The sequence below is a fragment of the Periplaneta americana genome, chromosome 2 (genome assembly GCF_040183065.1).
Source record: "Periplaneta americana isolate PAMFEO1 chromosome 2, P.americana_PAMFEO1_priV1, whole genome shotgun sequence".
NCBI lineage: Eukaryota > Metazoa > Arthropoda > Insecta > Blattodea > Blattidae > Periplaneta > Periplaneta americana.
The window spans coordinates 147,415,403-147,434,886 of record NC_091118.1 but is presented as its reverse complement, the minus strand read 5'-3'; the positions used below and the strand labels follow the sequence as shown (position 1 = coordinate 147,434,886).

At 34.7% G+C, this 19,484-nt stretch overlaps 1 protein-coding gene across 1 annotated transcript; it reads right to left on the bottom strand.

The window, feature by feature from the left end:
- Window positions 1–1,252: 1,252 nt before the first annotated feature.
- On the bottom strand, window positions 1,253–10,729 carry LOC138695198 (glutamate receptor ionotropic, kainate 2-like). The gene is made up of 4 exons (XM_069819657.1): window positions 10,261–10,729; window positions 6,630–6,837; window positions 3,847–4,058; window positions 1,253–1,670 (listed from the first exon to the last, which is right to left on the bottom strand). The coding sequence occupies exons 1-4, from the start codon at window positions 10,583–10,585 to the stop codon at window positions 1,306–1,308; spliced, it is 1,110 nt and encodes a 369-aa protein (XP_069675758.1). The 5' UTR covers window positions 10,586–10,729; the 3' UTR covers window positions 1,253–1,305.
- Window positions 10,730–19,484: the final 8,755 nt, after the last annotated feature.

The window sequence follows — 19,484 nt, the reverse complement described above, 5'->3', positions numbered from 1 at the left end:
TGTGTTAGTTAAGAAACTTAGTTACTTGTAATAAAATAAAATGTTATTAACTTTTCGAAGTACTCGCGCTTATGTTCAATACACTTCAAATATTTTACATTCTAATGCTTAATCAAATAATATTAGATCTAACTTTAGTCATTTGTGATTACAGAAGTGCAATTGAAATTTGTGCCTTTATGGTTGACTGCTTCAAATAAATAACAATTCAATGCAACGTTACATCATTTTGGTTTCTTAAAATACACTCTGAAGCACACTTAATTTTTTTTTTTTTTGCTTATTATGCATTTCTGCTCTTCTGCAGTAATACTCTCTCCTCTCGATAGAGGGGAGTGTGATCAGCAAGTTGCAACACTTCCCTGACAGATGGCAATCCTGTCACGGAAAAAAGATAGAGTTCGAGAGAGAGAGAGAGAGAGAGAGAGAGAGCGAGAGAGAAAGAGTGTGTGTATATATGTGTGTGTGTGTAATGTGTGTGTATGTGTTTATATATTCAATTATTATCGAAGGACTCTAGGCAAGTGTAGAGATCATAAAGGAGGTCGTGTATGAGTTTGTTGACATTGTTAGTTATTGGTTCCACCTGTTCTTGTAAAATAAAGTCTTTGCATTCATTTGTAATTTTCTTTTATCACTAAGTACATAACTGGTGACCCCGACATGACACGAAGCTTGAGTTGTGAGGGTGCTAGGAACAATAGACTGTGCTGGTACTATTTTGCATTATCTGTAATGAGGCGATCGTAGCGATCCTAGTGGTTAGCAACTATCCATGGATGCATATTTACTACGTATTGAGCTTCGTGACTGTATATACTAGAATGTGGTTCAACTATGTAGTGATGTAGTTAGATCAGTATGAATTATCTCTCGTTGCATAAATAATTGAAAATCTGCCAGTACAGGACAGGACTTGGCCATTACGAATAGCTTTAATAGAGAAATCGTATAAACAAGTGACGTTCTTTATATAACGAAATTTTTATTCCCTTATGTTCCTTGTACAGACCCAGAAACAAAAATTTGGTCCACCTGAATAAAAATTCCGTTATTTAAAGGCATATAGAAAGATATATGAAGCTTATTCAATTCTTCAAAATCAATTCAGTTAAGACAGTGAAATGCAATCGAGTTCAATCCACTACCATTGAATCCAATCCAGTCCAAATCACTTCAATACAATGATTGAAATAAAGAGAGTGAAATATTCCCATATATCTGTATGTGAAAGTATTTTTATTCCAGAATTTCTCACTCTCAGTATGCATAACAACAGTACTACTTTTTTACAGCGGTTGTTACCTACCTTCCTCTCTTCTTAAACTTCTTCACTACAATCTCAAAAATAAAGATTACAATAGACAACAAGAGTCCTGTATATAAGATAAAGAAAGCCCCTTGCACATTGCTCGTAGACAGCTTGGAAGGTCCTGCGCTCCTGACAGAGTCCTCAAGACACTCAGAATGGTACCGTCGAGCCACGTCGTGTTCCCAAAATAGAATAATCCCCGATTCTCTTAGAGATTGAATAATATAATTTAAACTACGGATGAAAGGCGAGCTTTTCCTGGTTACCATTATCACATGTGCCCAGTAAAGGGGCTCCTTCATTACTTGCAGCTTCTCCATGGTTTTACGGTTCAGATGCGGACCCAGCGAACAGGAACCTGCAATTAGAAAGAATTGAAGTACGCCCCCGAACAATGGTGTATACAATATTTTCCGTTTTTTACAGTAGAGACATAAAACAATATTATCATAAAAATAAACAATAATTTAATCCGTATATCAAGGAAACAGGCACATTACAACATCACGATACATATGAACTCTTATTCACCTGTCTACTACTGAATGTTTTGTAACTGAAGTAGTTTTATAAGGAATATCAGTGGAACAAAGATGTATGTTACTTAGTGGAACAATACTGTATGCTTTCTATTGATGAACACTTACTAATAAGACATGGATTTGTAATCTTATAAACATTAAACAAAGAAAAGACACAAAAGTAATATAATGCATAGGCCTACCGCTGTAACACTTTAAGATTCTGTAGCATGTAAGTACCGTAATTACTTTTTATATCATGATTACACAATCTTTAACACTATATCAAATCGGAAAACGTATTATTTGTCGTTCTTGTGTTAAATTTTATATTACTTTGTTAATATGTTTGAGCCTGCTGTCGGCCATCTTCAGAACTGGTTGTTGCTGGTCTTGGCGCCTTTTGTTTGTGTTTCCTGTGGGGATGTGTTTGTGTAGTGTAATGGGGAATCAAAGAGTGTGTGTTGAGAATTTCGTTTCGAAAGGTTTTTGTGTGTCTGTATATTTCGTGTTGTTCTAGTGTGTTTAGTTGCTGGCGTTTTGGTTGGATGTGTAGAATTTCATGTCTGTGTTGAGTCTCTGTAGGTGTGGTTAGCATTTGTGAGGTGTTCTGCATATGTGGAAGTGTTTTGTAATTTTGTTATGGCTGTGATGTGTTCTTTGTAACGTGTTTCAAATGTTCTGCCTGTCTGTCCTATGTAGAAGTTGTTGTAGGTGTTGCATTTGAGTTTGTATACTCCTGTGTGGTTGTATTTGTTTGTTTGTGTTGTTTGTGTATTGAGATGTTTTTGTAGAGTATTATTTGTTCTGTATGCAATGTTGTAATTTAATTTCTTGAATGAGGTTGCTATTTTGTGTGTGTTTTTGTTTTCGTATGTTAGTGTGATCTATTTTTTGTATTCTTGTGCTTGTGATGTATTCTTTCACCAAAGCTATTGACTGTTCATTATAAGTAAGTCTGTGATATTCCTCATATAATGCAACTTTTATTTCCAGTGTCATAATATAACACCCTTTTTTCCGAATTTTTCTGGGCCACAAACCCTAGACTGAGAATAAAATAATATGGTATTCTATTAAAATTCCAAATAATTAACTTTAAAATAACTATTAATAAAATAGGGTTAGGTCATTCCTATATAGCCTACATACTGCTGATCCATTATACGAGTATTAAAATTATGATCCATCCTTCATGTTCACACCTGTGGAGTAACGGTCAGCGCGTCTGGCCGCGAAACCAGGTGGTCCGGGTTCGAATCCCGGTCGAGATTGAGGTTTTTTCCGGGGTTTTCCCTCAACCCAACACTTTCGGTGCTGGACCCCGGACTCATTTCACCGGCATTATCACCTTCATATCATTCAGACGCTAAATAACCTAGATGTTGATACAGCGTCGTAAAATAACCCAATAAAATAGTATCAGTCATAATATTTGAAAAGAACTTAAAAAAAGCACATTAATTTATAGGAACATGAACATGAACATGCGATTGTGAACTGCAGTAGGATTAACACTATACAGCGTTGTTCCACTCACATTATTTGGAAGGGTGTTTCCAGGCACCTCTTTGCCTTTCCGGCTTTTGTATGGCTTTCCAAAGTTCCGTAGCTTCTTCCGTTTGATATCATTCCACTCCGACATGTTAATTTTGCGTTTTCTCGACTTATTGACACGTTTTAGATCGCTTGGTGAAACATGCATACTGCCTGCGTCCGGCATCTTTCTTGCTATACATCATTGTTCCACTGAAGTGGTTCAAATGTCTAACTATTACTGCCACTTGGGGATGGATATTCAACATTCCAGTGTGTTCTCCATGTGGGGTGTGCTATACATCGATGTTCCATTAAAAACTCAAATTCTTAAAAAATGTTCTATACAGCGTTGTTCGGGGGCGTACTTCAATTGTTAAATGCTGATTTTATTATTATATTATATTAGAATACAGTTCTCGGACAAAACGACAGAGATATTCATTATTATCCATCTCATGAGGTACTGATACTCACCACCTGACAAGCGCTCCATTACAAATCCTAGTTTTGCCTCTTCTGCTGAAATTATTAAGTCATCCTCTTTAAGGACACGAAAGTTTCTTGCAATTTTGTCTAAGACAGGGTTTCCTGTGTCCATCAACGACCACACAAAAGCATCATCTGTTGCGGCCCAAGGTATATTACTGGCAGCTAATTCTACCAACGTTGTTATGGAAGGACCGTACCTGCAATTGTAACAAAACAGGATGCACTTCTACATCTTACACTATGTTGCAAATTACCATATTATACAAGCTTCCCTTTAGTTTTCTTAAGTTGTTATTTTACGATACCGTATCAAATGAGTGGCTATTTAGAGTGAGCACAATTGGTGATAGCGAGATGGTATTTTGGCAAGATGAGTCTCAGGAATCTCCATGGGATTACCTGAGAACTTTGGGAGAACATCAGAAAAACTCAACTAGATAATCAGACAAAGCGGCATTTGAACCCACGACCTAGTTCACCTTCGCAGGAGTATAAGTCCCAGTCGCTAGACCTATGTCACGCCACGTCAGTACCATCCAAAAAAGAATCTCGGTAATTCGAGGTAATGGCTGATGAAAGTATCTAGGATTTGGAATAGCTCTGACTACAGGGAGCGTCATAAAAATCGTACGACACGAAATAAAACTAATTACAATTAAAGATAAGGGTGTTTGATTGTATACAACAGTGGTTCCCAACCATTTTTTATTGACGACACACTTTACTGAATGCCCACGATATCGCGACACACTTATTTGATATTAATAAAAAAGGTAAAGGTATCCCCGTACAATGCCATGAAGTCACTTGGGGGGCATGGAGGTAGAGCCCCATGCTTTCCTCGGCACTAGAATGAGGTGGTGTGGTCGGCACCACGCTCTGACCGCCTTTTACCCCCGGGAAAGACCCGGTACTCAATTTTATAGGAGGCTGAGTGAACCTCGGGGCCGTTCTGAAAGTTTGGCAACGAGAAAAAATCCTGTCACCACCTGGGATCGAACCCCGGACCTTCCAGTCCGTAGCCAGCTGCTCTACCAACTGAGCTACCCGGCCGCCATTTGATAATAATAATAATAATAATAATAATAATAATAATAATAATAATAATAATAATAATAATAATAATAATAATAATTAGTACATTTCTTCTGGAGAAAAAGGTGGTAGAACTCTGTGTAGAATATTTTATAGCGGACGGGGAGATGATTACTGTTCACTGCATGGGAATTTTCGTCCAATTAAGACTTTCAAGGTCTAAGCGGAATTCAAAGAAAAATTATATTAAAAACATATTTATTCACACATATTTTGGTTCCATGATGAAAAATGCAACAAAAAGGTGCCGGAATGCCGTTCCAGCGCTTTCCGCCAGAAAAAAAGCACTAATAACAACTTCTATTAGTGTTGTAGATAGGTCGATGTTAACACGCAATCGAAAATTCTTAAAGAACAAGCAGCAACTTGAGTGGCATTGGAAAAAAAAAGTATTTGTCAAAAATCCCAACCTATAAGTTATATGCTGGATGTCCGATAAAAGATTATCGTTTTTGAAAACTTGCCTATTTAATTATGTGAAATCTGCTGTTGTGGGTTGCACAGAGTTTCTTTATACGTGGCCTTATGGTTGAAAACCTGAACTGAGCATTGTTGCAGGTGTTCACGTTTCATTGGTAAGGTATGTCTCAAAATAAAATCTACCATATCAAACACTTCATTGCAAATAAAAAAACGCGTTGTAAAGAGAGTTTCTGGATGGCATAAAATTTATTTTTCCGATCCAAAATTTCGCGACAAATCCAAGTACATTTTTAGGCGTTAAATTTTACAATGCAGGATAATAAACGAACACCTTATATTAAAAATTCTGTGTTTATAACATCTCCATACCATATTAATGGAATTCATATCTGCATCAAAGTACTCTGAGTTTGATTTCCATTTTTATGGTCATCTTTTCTGGCTTTTATATCTTTCCAAACGATATTATACTACCTCCCATGGTGCACAAAGAACAACGTTTTGCGGCAAAGATTCTACAAAATATGCTGTTTTCCTTCTATAACACTAAAGTGAATGACGAAAAAAAAGACAAAAAATCGTTGGATGCCATAAAATTGAAGAAATTATCAATCACTTGCACATTGTGGAATTAATACTAACTGTTCAGATTTTAACAGCTTTTTTCTTTGATAGAATACAACAAAAATCTTAATTCAAATTAGTCCCAAATGAAAACTTTTCTCAGAAAAAAGTAATTTTACCCTAAATGTTGTTGCACTCGATAAGTACTCTACATACAATTCTCCTTCTCACTCATATCATTACAGATACTGATAAGGAATGATTAATCGCTTTGTAGCTTTTGAATAAAATGAACGGTTCTCTAGCAAATCAAATAAAAACGATTAACACGTATCGACATTTCCTGCCATTAAGAAGTCTAGCAACCCTGCTGCGCTGACTAAGGGACGGAATGCTGCTCTTCAAACCTGATTTCGTGTATGTATCCTTAAGTGAGCCGGCAATGCGCTGTTTCCAAACTACGCAAACTTTCAGCCTAACTTTCTAATTAACAATGCACTTACTTACAAAACGCATAATAGGCTTTCATTTAGTTTGATGTATTTTATTTTCCCCTTCAATCTGCACAATTATATCACTTCCACTCTGTATATGTGATATCTTATAAATAATTACATTACGCTATTACTATATGTTTAGGTGAAAATGCACAGTTGTAATGAAAATAAGTTATTTATAGATCGTACCATGGTACAGTCAGTACTGCGGCCAGACCTCCTGTGTATATATAAGCTACTGTATGGAACATAAAGTGTAGAGTGGTAACGAGTAGCCTGAGCAGAGTGGGTGTCCCTTGTTCTGAGCCTCCCACATGTGCCTGGAGCACCAGCATCCCCACAACTCGTAAAGCACAGCTCGAAAATCTCAGGTACGAGCCCAAAACATGCGAATCTCCTGCAAAGCAGAAATAAGAAAACTTTTCATATTCATCTGGAAATGTATTCCATCTCATTACATTACACTTTAAATCTCAAACATCAGCGCTAATTCCAAGCATTCCTACAATAATTATTTGCTTCTCAGAACATTCTCCATAGGAATCTTATGAACTAAACTTCTTGAAAGTATAAAATGCAACAGTTGCATCTTGCTTTCTGCATTTCTGATAATTGAATTATCACGGGTAAGCAGTGAAACGAATGTAATTCGATATAAATTGGCACAACACAGTCCTTATCCACGAAAAATCGAGACGAATTTTCGAGAATTTTAATTCTGGTTCCCGGTTTGAATATGCTTCGGTATGTTTATGCATTCATATGGTTTCTTTGCCTATCATTATCCACCGATCATCTATTTTGGAGAGGAGGGGAGGAATGATTGTGTGTATTGGTTTTCGCGCCATTATCGAAGAGAACTGCCAGTGAAAAAGAATTTGAGTATTACATTGTATTTTCATTTTTAATAGTTAATCAAATAAATTTTCGCAATCTTTATCTATACAGTATTTAGAGATAACAAATATTATGAGATTTTAGGCTTTCACGGCGATTGTGTTCAAAGTAGACTTTTGGGTGCCTCTTCAACGTTTCGGAACTTCATACAGATTTCATCTCGGGATGAAGACGTACGACTTGAAGTGTCGTCTACTATACTGCTATGAGCTGATGGGTTGGCAAGTGTCAAGTAATGACCTGGTAGGTTGAGATGTAAGATAGGAAAGATATGGTGCTATTACGCATTGAAATATATTATACAAGGTACCAAGTTAAATTTCATGCGCCTTAATATACGAGTAATATTGCGCAACAATTAGTTTCTCCTTATTCACTGTGGGATAGTGGTATGTTAACTCCATCACTCTCACAATGAAAGATTACTGATTGAAAATTCATTATGCATGGCGTCTATGGAGGGAATCATATCTGTTCGTGTCCTGCAGAAGCGACAACAGTAACAGCGCCTGCCCTTAATACGTCACAAGCCATCTCATTAACTCGTACTTATTGTACTTTGTTCGGTCCTTTATGTTTAGTTTCTCCAAACAACTGTAACTAATAATAGGAATACTTACAGTATGTTTTGACAACGTAGGACTCAAAATTACGGGAACGTATCGAAATTCTAATCGAATGTGGGAAAGTGTATATCGGTCAAACAGGTCGTAGTATTGAAACATTTAAAAAGTAACATTCTCGTTACATTAGGTTGAATAAGCCGGATAGGTCTGCTATATCACAACATTAAGCGATTAAGCCGAGACTCAACAATTCCTTGTGTCATAATAACAGCTGGAAATACAGAATAGCCTGTTATTGTGTACCTTAAACATGTTCATTGTGTTATACACCTGTAAACAAACAAAAATGTTATATGAAATAATAATTGTCTAAACGGTTTAGTTACATAGTTCTTAACAATAGGAAATGACGAGAATTATTACAATGGAGGACGTACTGATACGAGTTTTATTTTGGGGAATCACGAATTAATTCGTGTGCTACTGCCGTTATGCACGCTGCACATTATCCCAAACATTTGGACATGAAATTTCCAGGGCGATGGATTGACTGGGATAGGCCTGTTTCGTGGCCTGCAAGATCACCCGATCTCACATCTTGTGATTTTTCGTTATTCGGTCATCTAAAGTTTCTAGTGTATGCTGGAAGACATCTCACACGAGACTACTTGTGGCAATCAATTGAGCAGGTTTCTGCCGGAATTCGGAACTCTCCTCTCTTCTTCCAAGGTCAAAAAGTTGATGGCAGAAACGGACATGCCAATGTTGCGATTATAATAGTGGACATTTTGAACACCTACTCTAACACAACAAATCGTAGCAATAAATATTTACCTAGGTAGGTAGGGCATCTTTCATTGATACCTTCCATCTGTCATATGTAGTCTATCTGTAACTACGCCATATTGACAATACGTTTATATGACATTTTTGTTTGTTTTAAAATTTATAACACGATGCTTATATCTAAGGTACACAATAACGGGACCTTATGTATACGAATGAATTTAGGAGCTCCATAATATTTGCTCTCGTCGCCGATAGAAACACTTATTTTACATACAGAGTTGCATTGACTTCCATTAACTAGCGATGGTAATCCCTCAGTGAACATTATTGCTTCTGATTAATATTTAGCATCCTTCGATTCCCTAATAATTTGGCACAATTCAAGAAAATGAAGATTTTTCTTATTCACAAACATAGTGCAGGAAAATGAAAATAGAATTTTATAATTCTGAAATATACATTCAGAATTGATCTTTATATTTCACAAAATAGGCATTCGAGTGTTCAGACACTTTCAAATCAAGAGCATCCTGAAGTCTAGAACATTTTTATAAACAAACATTGTTGATTTAATTCCATAAAAATCACAATAAATTTAAATTTGATCCTCATGAATACCATACGAGACAAAACTACAGTTTCTTTCTAAACACTCCCAAATGCCATACAACGGCTTCATTAAGACACATCAGAAATTTTGGACCCAGAATATATAATGCATTAATTAGAGCTTACCCTGAAGTAAGCATACTGAACACATATAAATTTAGGAAACAAATTTGATGAATTATTTAATTGTTTTATCTTTTCTTAAGCTAATTGAGTATAAAATTGTAATCTAATACTCGTGTACTTTGTATTTTCTATACTTGTGTATATTATTACATGGTCTGTATTTTAACGTATATTAATATTATTGTGCTGAATGAACACACTTCAATGTTGTATAACTGAACTGAACTGCACCCGAGCATGAGCTGCTGGTCTTTCGGGCTGCAATGCTTAATATAGTGTAAACCTAATAAATAAATTTGAAATTGAAATTTGAAATAAATTTCCGTATTATTTTCCTAGACTTAAAAACTGTAATATTCCAAATTAGGCACTGTGAAAGTATCAAATAAAGGCTATCATGGTTGTAGGCTATATTTTAAGAAAATTGGTATTACTTTACGTAAAGTATGTAATTAAGTAGGCTATGTAATTACTGTTGTACATTCCAAATATCAGAATTTGTGAAGTCGATTACTAGGGAAGGATCTGTGCAGTAGTTGTCACCCACTTCTATTCTAACGGTCGTTAATTCTCAAATATAGCCCACAGCAAGATGTGTACCTACAGTTGTCTCTTCATTTATTACCGTTATAGATAATATAACTCAAGCTTCTATGTAGTTTTAATTGTCTTGCGTAATTATTAATTAATAAATTCCTCCATAAAAATGACGGAATAATTTTCTCGTGTTAATCAAACTTCAACTCCTATTCTCTAAATTTACAACATAAATCTTAACTCTATTTTTAATATGATATTTCCCGAAAGTATATAAGAATTTTCTACCATACTACCTAAATACTTGGATTTAATTGTTGCTATCACGAAGATAGATGAAGTAACCACAATCAGAGTCACTACAACAAGAATCCAAAGTTTAATTGAAAATGGCAGGAAGGGTAAAATCCAGCCAGATAATAACACTGGCTTCGGTGTTACACCCAATGTAGCACTCTGAACATAAGATACAGAAAAGTCCAACCACTGATATCCGTAGTACCATGAACTGTACACAGCTGCAAATCCAAATGTTGCTTTCTCTTCTACGATATTTCCAAAAATTCCTTTACCACTTCCGTTATCATATATAGTACCCCACAATTCCTGTTTGTCGTCCATAATAACCCACGTAAAATTAAGGAACTTGGATAGCTCTACAAAAATACGAATTTCAATTCCATCCCACTTTTCGTGACTTGTGCTGTGATCGAAAATAACATATGGTTTATAATTTACGACTGCGGCAATCAGCTTCTTTCCGCATAAATTAGAAATTTTGTTTGGAAATAAGTTAGTGTTTGAATACAAAAAAGTTTGTTCATCAGTCCAGAAGTTCAGATGAATTTCTTCAGAAGGGTTATAACCTACAAATTTGTGAGTCAAAACTTCAAGCACAAAATCACTTTCCTCACTTTTACTCGAAAATTTGCTCCAATTTAACACATTATTATTTCTAATTTTTGTAACAGATTTATTTCTATTCACGAATTCAGTAATACAATTCTTTACTTTTTGATCTCTATTACCGAATGTTTCAAAGAAAGGAATTATTTTCTCACAACGCTTAGAAACAGACGTAAAGTCATTAGATTGCTGTGAAATTTTGTCACATTGCACTCTTTCGTCTTGAACGAAACTATTTTGAGATATAGAGTTCACACACTTCACAACTTCATCTTGGACAAAGTGCACAACTTTAACCACAATTAAATCTGGCATGAACTCCATTTCCTTCATTCTAAATATTTCATCAGAACTGTCCGTCTTCACAATGTGTTTTTTAGTTGTAAACTCCTCCACTTTTGGCAGATACACATATCGTTTATTTTCTCTTTGCATTGATCTTCGTATCACTCTTGAAAAACTGAAAACCACAGATTTTGGTCTGGAGACCTGAATAATGAATCCAAGACAACGGGTATCCAGAACTGCCAATAGTTGCGATTCAAAACTTTGCGTGGCTTTATTCAATTGGCTAGAATCAAGTTTGTCGGTTTCTTCGATGTCCAACGTAGATTCATGTTCTATTCGTATATGAAATCTGGGTATTTCTTCTGGTATATACTGAAGAATCGTGGATGCGCTATCAGTAATAACACCTACACACAAATAGTTACGAAAATATTTCGAAATTATACTACGCACTATATCTCCTACAGCTATTTCAATCTTTAACCTCGAGGTTGATTCATTTTCCAAGAAACTGCAATTAATTATATTCATTAGCATATACAAAATTCCGCAGGTAGTAACATTTATACGTCCACGCATAATGAACATCAATGTATTGAGTGTAATATTTGAACATGTTGAAATATTTCCTACTGGGAATACCTGTAAAACAAAACCGTTTGTGCTACGAAATATATCGTGACACTTTTCGTTTAAGAACGTCAATATAGCTGTAAAAAGCATTTGGAATTAGTTATTAACCCAACACGCAGGTAAGTGCTTTATCGACTTTTTTAGTCTTCTATTGTTAATGTTAAGTAAACATTTCATATAATATAACCATAGACAATCGATGTATTTCATAATTCTGGTAATGACGTGAGATATATTCTGGAAGTAGTGGTTCATAGGTTTCTGCCAGTATTTCGTCTTTTCTTAAGAGTCCCAGTTCACAAATCCTTCATCACTGAGATATAATATTCTCCTCTTCAGGTTTAAAGTCTCGGGTTATAATCTCGGTGACTCTTTAATATGATACTGAAAATAAACGAACAAGGAAATCCGATTCTGCGTCACGGACTAATATTTATTTACACGGCATGTCTTTTCAATCATTTTCCATTTCAAAATAATCTGATAATGCAATATGCCACAAAGAGTCTAGATACAGCTTTAAATTTCGTTCACACGTTAATATTGCAAAAAATATATCGTGACTTACAAAAATGTAGCTACGAAAACAAAGAGTAAGACACAAATATAGATAAGGAACATAGCATAAAATATTGTGTTCTATTAGTATTTGAATAGTCTGTTTGCTTTTAAAAGACGAGACAGATGTCTTATACTTTGTACTACGAGGAAACTTTGTGACTTAAAATCATGATTTAACATCACAACGTACTATAAACTATAAGTTGTAATGTCTGTCATTAAGAATACAATACGATAAAGAATGTCGGAACCAGAATTCTTGCAACGAATAAACTTCAAGTACAGGGACATAATTTTATTTTTACTTAAATTTTTATTGTACCTGAGTTTTTTAATGTACTTCACTCCCACCCCCTCTACTAGTAAACTTACAACCGTCCACACAGAACCAAGACCGCGTATGCAGTCAAAGTCGCCTTACAGTTATAGTAAGCAGCAGTGAGTTAGTGAGTATAGTACGTTTCAGAAATATGTTCGCGTTTTCCAATGACGAAAGAGCTTTCAATATTGAGTCATATTTTCGCAAAGGTACTGTCGTCCGTTTGCCTACGTCGCATCTCGGTTTTCCCCACCCGCTTCTGCACGCCCCTCTGTAGAGACAAGTGGCTGGGCTGTCTTAGCTCTTTTCTGAAAACATTAATTGGACGTCTACGTAATATTATACAACTGTTTAAAATAACTTAAATAAAAGGGCCTCGTTAAGTAATTAACTGTCACGTGATTTCTTCCCTTTCTACGACCCTGCGACAAAACCACTTGGACGGACAGTAGATAGCATGTCTGAGTAATTTTATCTTTTCGGATCGGGCAGAAGTGAAGATTGAATTTACAGTACGTAAGGTACTCTTTTACAGAGTAGGTACAGAATTATTTCAACATGAGTTACTAGTACGAAGGAAGAAACTGGTAATTGGAATTAGGTACAATAGTCTACAGTGCGACAATATGCATAAAAGAACCGAAAGCTGTATCGAAATGAACGGCCACCATTTTCAAAAAATGTGTTTATATATTCATATTACGATTATTTTTCAATTTAACTTATTTCTCTATATTGTACGCTAATGTGATATAGACAGTATAATATACACTGCATAATGAATACGTTCGCAAAGATAACTAAGTTCGTGAGTAAAAAATTTATTCTTAATACAGTACTACATTTTGATTAAACAAAAACCTAATGAAAATGATCAAACTCAAAAACGCAATATTTCCTAGTTTACGTAAATGGATGAACTACTTTTCTTCCCTCCTATACCTAGTAAAGTGATCTGTTTGTATTTTACGCCAGTATCATCGAACTCCAGTCGTGGAAGGGGGGGGGGTGGGGTAGCAAACGTGTTTGCGGTTGTCACTCGTTCATTCAAAGGTATAATCAGGTTAATATTAAAAATGTTAGTAAAAATAAAATTATGTCACTGTACTTAGGAATGAATGTATCTTATATCATTACAAAGGACATAAATGAGGAAATAAAAATAACTTCAATAGAAGGTATAGACCAGTGGTCATCAAAACGCTGCACGCTCGGGCTAGAGTCTCTTACCCGCGGACAAGACACAGCCCTAGCGCGCAATCGTCGCTGCTGGCGAGTATGCTGTCTCTCTATCCCTTGTGCACGACGGAGCAGAGTTCCTTACCTTCCATGCACTCTATCCATTTCAGCGAGTGCTGACGACCACTGGTATAGACTAACTATAAGGTATTGACACAAAAGGTAAAGAAAATAATTGAGTATCAACCAGCAGGTCATAAATGTATAGACCGACTAATGGCGAGTTGAATGGTCAATATCCTTTTAAGCATGGGCAGGCCAAGAGAGTTAAACCTAACCGGAGTTTACCAGTTCGGTCCCATGGTCAAAAATATATACTAGTTCGATCCCGGATCCATAAGTTAACAGTACTAATTCGATCCCGGATCTAAAATGGAGCAGTACTGGATCACTTAAAAAAATAAAAACTAAAGGCTTCCCTTTAAAATAATTAAATTGACTTTCAAATGGCATTGAAAACGTACTCTAAATACAACATAAATAATGCAATTTTATTTCCCCTTGAAGTCATCTAACTTTTATTTGAAACATTTTCTTTCTAAAACGCTTCGTTTTTTAGATATGAGCTTAAATGGTCCACCCGATATGAAAGTCAGCAAAATATCATCACACAATCTTCGGGGTTTCTTTAACTATTCTTGCTACAATTCAAAGATACAACCAATCTCTTAATATTTTACGCTAAATCACAAACCAATTATTAAATTATCTACTTTTCCTTGGATCAGTAAAATTTAGTCCCTGTTGATGTCTGTTCACTTCCCTACACCCTCTATTTTTTACGTTCTATTTTTCATTCGTCTTTATTTCTTTTCATTCATTCTGTTTCTCTCGTTCATTTTCTTTCTTTCCATTCCTCTCTTTTTCCTTATTTCTTTTTCTCTATTCTACTTAACTTTCTTCCGTTTCCTTTGCTTTCTCTTTCTTCTTCCTTGTTCTAGCTTTCTTACATTGTTTATTATTTTCTACTTCCCTTACTTTCTCTTGCGTTCCTTATCCATTCCTCCATTCCTTACCCCTTCATTCGTTCCTAATCCTTTCCACCATTTCTATTTCTTTCTCATTATTTACTCTACACTCTTCATTCATTCCTTACCATTTCCTTCATTTCTCATTCCTTCTTCCATTCCGTGCACTCTTCATTCATTCCTTATCCCCTCCTACATTTCTTACACCCTTCCTTCATTCTTCACCTCATTTCTCCAATCTTATTTCCCTCCATCCATTGCTCCCTCTTTTCTTCCATTTTATTATTTCTTTCTTCTCCTCTTTCCTTCATTTTTATATTTGTTTTTATTTATTTCATTTCTGCATTGCGTTCTCTCCTTCCTTTCTTCATTTCGTTATTTTTCCCTCCTACGTTTTTCTCTTCCCGAAGAACTTTCTTATCACGAAACAAACCAACTATCCGTTAAAATATACACAGTATTAATATTAATTTCCTTGCTACATGGATTTATTTTATGCGTCTCATAAAACAATCAACAATTTTGTCTGTCCTATATGAAAGTACAGTGGAAGCTCTTAAGTTCGACAGAAAACAAGTTCGACATCCTATAGTTCGACTGCTTACGTAGGAGAATTAGACACGCCCCTATACGGTCAATAAGAAATGGGTTTGCCATTTGAATGGGAATTGGTTGTGTCTTGTAGTGATACTTTCTTTTAAAGGAAAACAGATTATTTTATTGATTAGAACATCCATATTTAATCACTGATTTTAAATTAATGAACTCTTCTTTTTCTATTTGAGAATTGTGCCGTTTGTGAGACGGAATTGTTAAACCCACTGTGGTACTAGAAGCACATACACAAGTCTCGGGGCGGGCAGGAAATGCAAGTACACTACTGTATTCGTTGATGGATAACCAATAAGAATTTGTATTCATTTCACCCGCCACACCCATTACCCTTATTGGATTGAACTTTTAATTCTGTTCAGTCGAAATTAAGAGAGTCCACTGTACCCTCTTCCTGCTTCTGTTATGCAATGAAGTTCATTCCGTTTTTGCAAGTTCTAAAATCTTATACGGCATGTAATTTCAATCAGAAATGAATAATTTGAATGTAACATAAATCATGATCCCTTAAAGATTAGACTACTTAAACATTTCATGTGTTCTATGACCTTATGACAGTAAAGAAAGCCACCAGAGTAGCTCAGTCGGTTAAGGCGCTTGCCTGCCGGTCTGAAATTACGTTTGGGCGCGGGTTCGATCCCCGCTTGGGCTGATTATCTGGTTGGGTTTTTTCCGAGGTTTTCCCCAACCGTAATGTGAATGCAAGGTAATTTATGTCGAATCCTCGGCCTCATCTCGCCAAATATCATCTCGCTATCACCAATCTCATCATCATCATCCTTCACGAATTAGGCCTCTGTAGACCTGTTTCGGCCCCATCTAGCAGTCTTCTTAAAGGTCTTCCCGGTCGACGATGTCCTCTAGGTTTATACTGCATCATCATTTTTGGGATTCTTGAATTTTCCATTCTTCTTACATGATCTAGCCAATTGAATTTGTATCTGCTGATTTTTTCTTCTACTGACTCTACTTCTAATTGTTCTAAAATTTCTTCATTCCTTTTTCGGTCTATCACCAATCTCATCGACGCTAAATAACCTAGTAGTTGATACAGCGTCGCTAATAACCAACTAAACTAAAAAAAATAGGAAAGAATGACTGACATTTTACAATTATTAGAAATCGTTGAAAAAAACCTTACCAGTAGGTGATGTCAGGGAAGATCTGCAAAAGATAATGTTTTGTCTTTATATTATAGGATAGACTGACGTGTTAATAAAGAGGTTATATAAAAGTGACAAAGATTTCATTCCTAACAGTAAGTTTTATTTACTTTTTTTTTTTTTTTTTTTTTTTTTTACAATTAACAAGAGAAGAGTGTCAAACCGAAATCAGACCGAATATACGTAATATTATCATTATTATTATTATTATTATTATTATTATTATTATTATTATTATTATTACTACCAATTAATGTAAATGAACGATGTTATACTTTCACTTCAGTTTATTACCATTCGTAATACGTGCTGAAGTTTTGACAAAGGAAATAATAAACAAGTCTTTCACTTAGAATCAAGGACCCGGGTTCGATCCCCGGCGCAGGAGCGAATTTTTCTCCTCTAATAATAATTGTTACCATAACAGACAAATTCTGTAGGACCAAAATTTAATCTTTACGTAGATTCTTCGCCCAACAGTGCATATACTGTGAAATCCCGGCCACCAAGTCACTCAGTTGAGTGCGCTCCTTGTATAATGGCAGTTGACTTCATATAATATGTCAATATACATATCGAACAAGGAGTAAGGTCACAAAGGGAAAAACACTGGAGGAGAGGGGTTCGATCCGGTGCTGTGGATTGAACTTCGGCGAAGCTCAGACAGAAAAGAAGAAACATAATAAGAAAGAAATAAACACATAATGAAAGTAACAAACATATAGAAGAAGGAACAGACACATAGAGAAGGGAAAGAAAGGCTTAGGGAAAGGAATAAAGTTTTATAGAAGGTAACGGAGACATAGAAAAAGGAACAAATAAATACACAAAGAAAGGAGCTAAGATACTATGGAAGGAATAAAAAATATAAGGAAAAGAGAAAAATTACGTAAAAATAAAGAAAAGAGGATGAATAAATAAAGACACAGGCAAAATGAACAAAGAAAATTTTAAAAAGAAGAAAATCAGAATGTAATAATGGAAGAGTTTACTGGCGATACGTGGACACGAATATAAACTTGTAAATTTATTTGTTTTTCCCCTGTTCTACGCGCAGAGTCCAATCAGTTGAAGATGTGTCATTTATATTACAATACTAGCCGTACCCGTGCGCTCCGCTGCACCCGTTAGAAATAAATATAAAGTAATTACATAATTAAAATAGGACATTTGATCCAGCGAACTTTGGTGTTGGATAGAAGGATAAATCGTTTAATATGTTACTTAATTTAAATTGTATTCAAATAATTAAAATGCGATCATTTTGGTCCAGAGAGCACTCATTTGGTGCAATGACAATTTTTTTCCTAACATGTTTCTTAATTTTTATTACATGCAACCATAGTTTAATGAACATTGACATCATTTAGATTTAATGTATATACATTATTTTACTTGCTATATGTTTCCATTGAATTGGTAATAACTTAATTTTAACCCTTGTTTTCTACGTATTCAGTAAATGGCGCTTGGCCCACTATGGTTCTGAAACCTTCAAATAACTTAAATAACTTAAATTAAATTAAATTAAATTAAATTATATTATATTATATTATATTATATTATATTATATTATATTATATTATATTATATTATATTATATTATATTATATTGTATTGTATTGTATTGTATTGTATTGTATTGTATTGTATTGTATTGTATTGTATTGTATTGTATTATATTATATTATATCATATTATATAAAAAGTGTGTTGATAACGGATGTACTCCGATAAGTAAGTTTTAATTTGTTATGGGGGCTCTTGAATCTAAGGAGGAACAACTTTTACAACAGCGCAACATAATCTGCTTGGCTCACCCAATTTTTTTGCATCGCATTTAATGCATATGTATTTTATGTATTTTAACAGGATACAATTGAGCATAGTTAAAATTTGGATTATAAAATAATGGAATACTAAGCTAACATACTATTACTGCGTACTAAATCAATACACTCTCTGAGATTAGAATGAACGTGTACATAAACATTATTTTAAGAAATACAGGAAACGAATATACAGAATAGCCTATCAAATTTTCTGTGCATAAGAAGCTATTTTAATCTTACCTGTCCTCAATTCACTCAGAAGTTACTCTAATAACAGTATAGCATTATGTCCATCTAGAGAAACTACACTTTCCAATGGTGAAATAATAATTAATTATACAAATCGGTTAATTTAGCTTCCGATATTACTTCATACAAACACAGAAACATTTTCTGTAGGCTATCTTTCATAGCTTTCGATTGTTGCTGTCCAAGGCCCCTTATAGAAGAAGTAATTTGTTTTTTATTTCATTATACGGCCTTAGATGGCAGTTATTTTAATTTTAAAACTCATTTATCTCATTAAATATCAGTCCTATCAAAATTTTTCAAAGAATAAAACTTATCGGAAATTATGTGTAAAGAAACATTTGTTATGCAACATTTTTCACAAAAATCAATAATAAGCGAGATATTTTGATTTATTTAAATCAGGCCCCCTTATAACCCCCCTTTTAAATAATGTATTTTGAATGCCATATAGCCTACAATCTAAGTTACAGCGAACTTAATTTATATTCCAATTTTCATCGAAATCCGTTCAGCCATTATCGCGTGAAAAAGTAACAAACATATAGACAGACAGACAGACATACAAACAAAAATTTCAAAAAAGCGATTTTCGGTTTCAGGGTGGTTAATTATATATGTTAGGACCAATTATTTTTGGAAAATCAAAATTACCAGAAAAATTTCGGCTACAGATTTATTATTAGTATAGATTACATATCACATGTATCAAGCGTTGACTAGTAAAGTACACCTACACACAACATCAAT

Excerpts from the sequence above, each read along its gene's own strand:
- LOC138695198 (XM_069819657.1), bottom strand. The coding sequence starts at position 10,585 with ATGGACGACAAACAGGAATTGTGGGGTACTATATATGATAACGGAAGT. Across the intron at positions 4,059-6,629 it reads GCAGTACTGACTGTACCATG|GTACGGTCCTTCCATAACAA; the intron begins GTACGATCTATA and ends TTACAATTGCAG. Across the intron at positions 1,671-3,846 it reads AATGGAGCGCTTGTCAGGTG|GTTCCTGTTCGCTGGGTCCG; the intron begins GTGAGTATCAGT and ends TTCTAATTGCAG.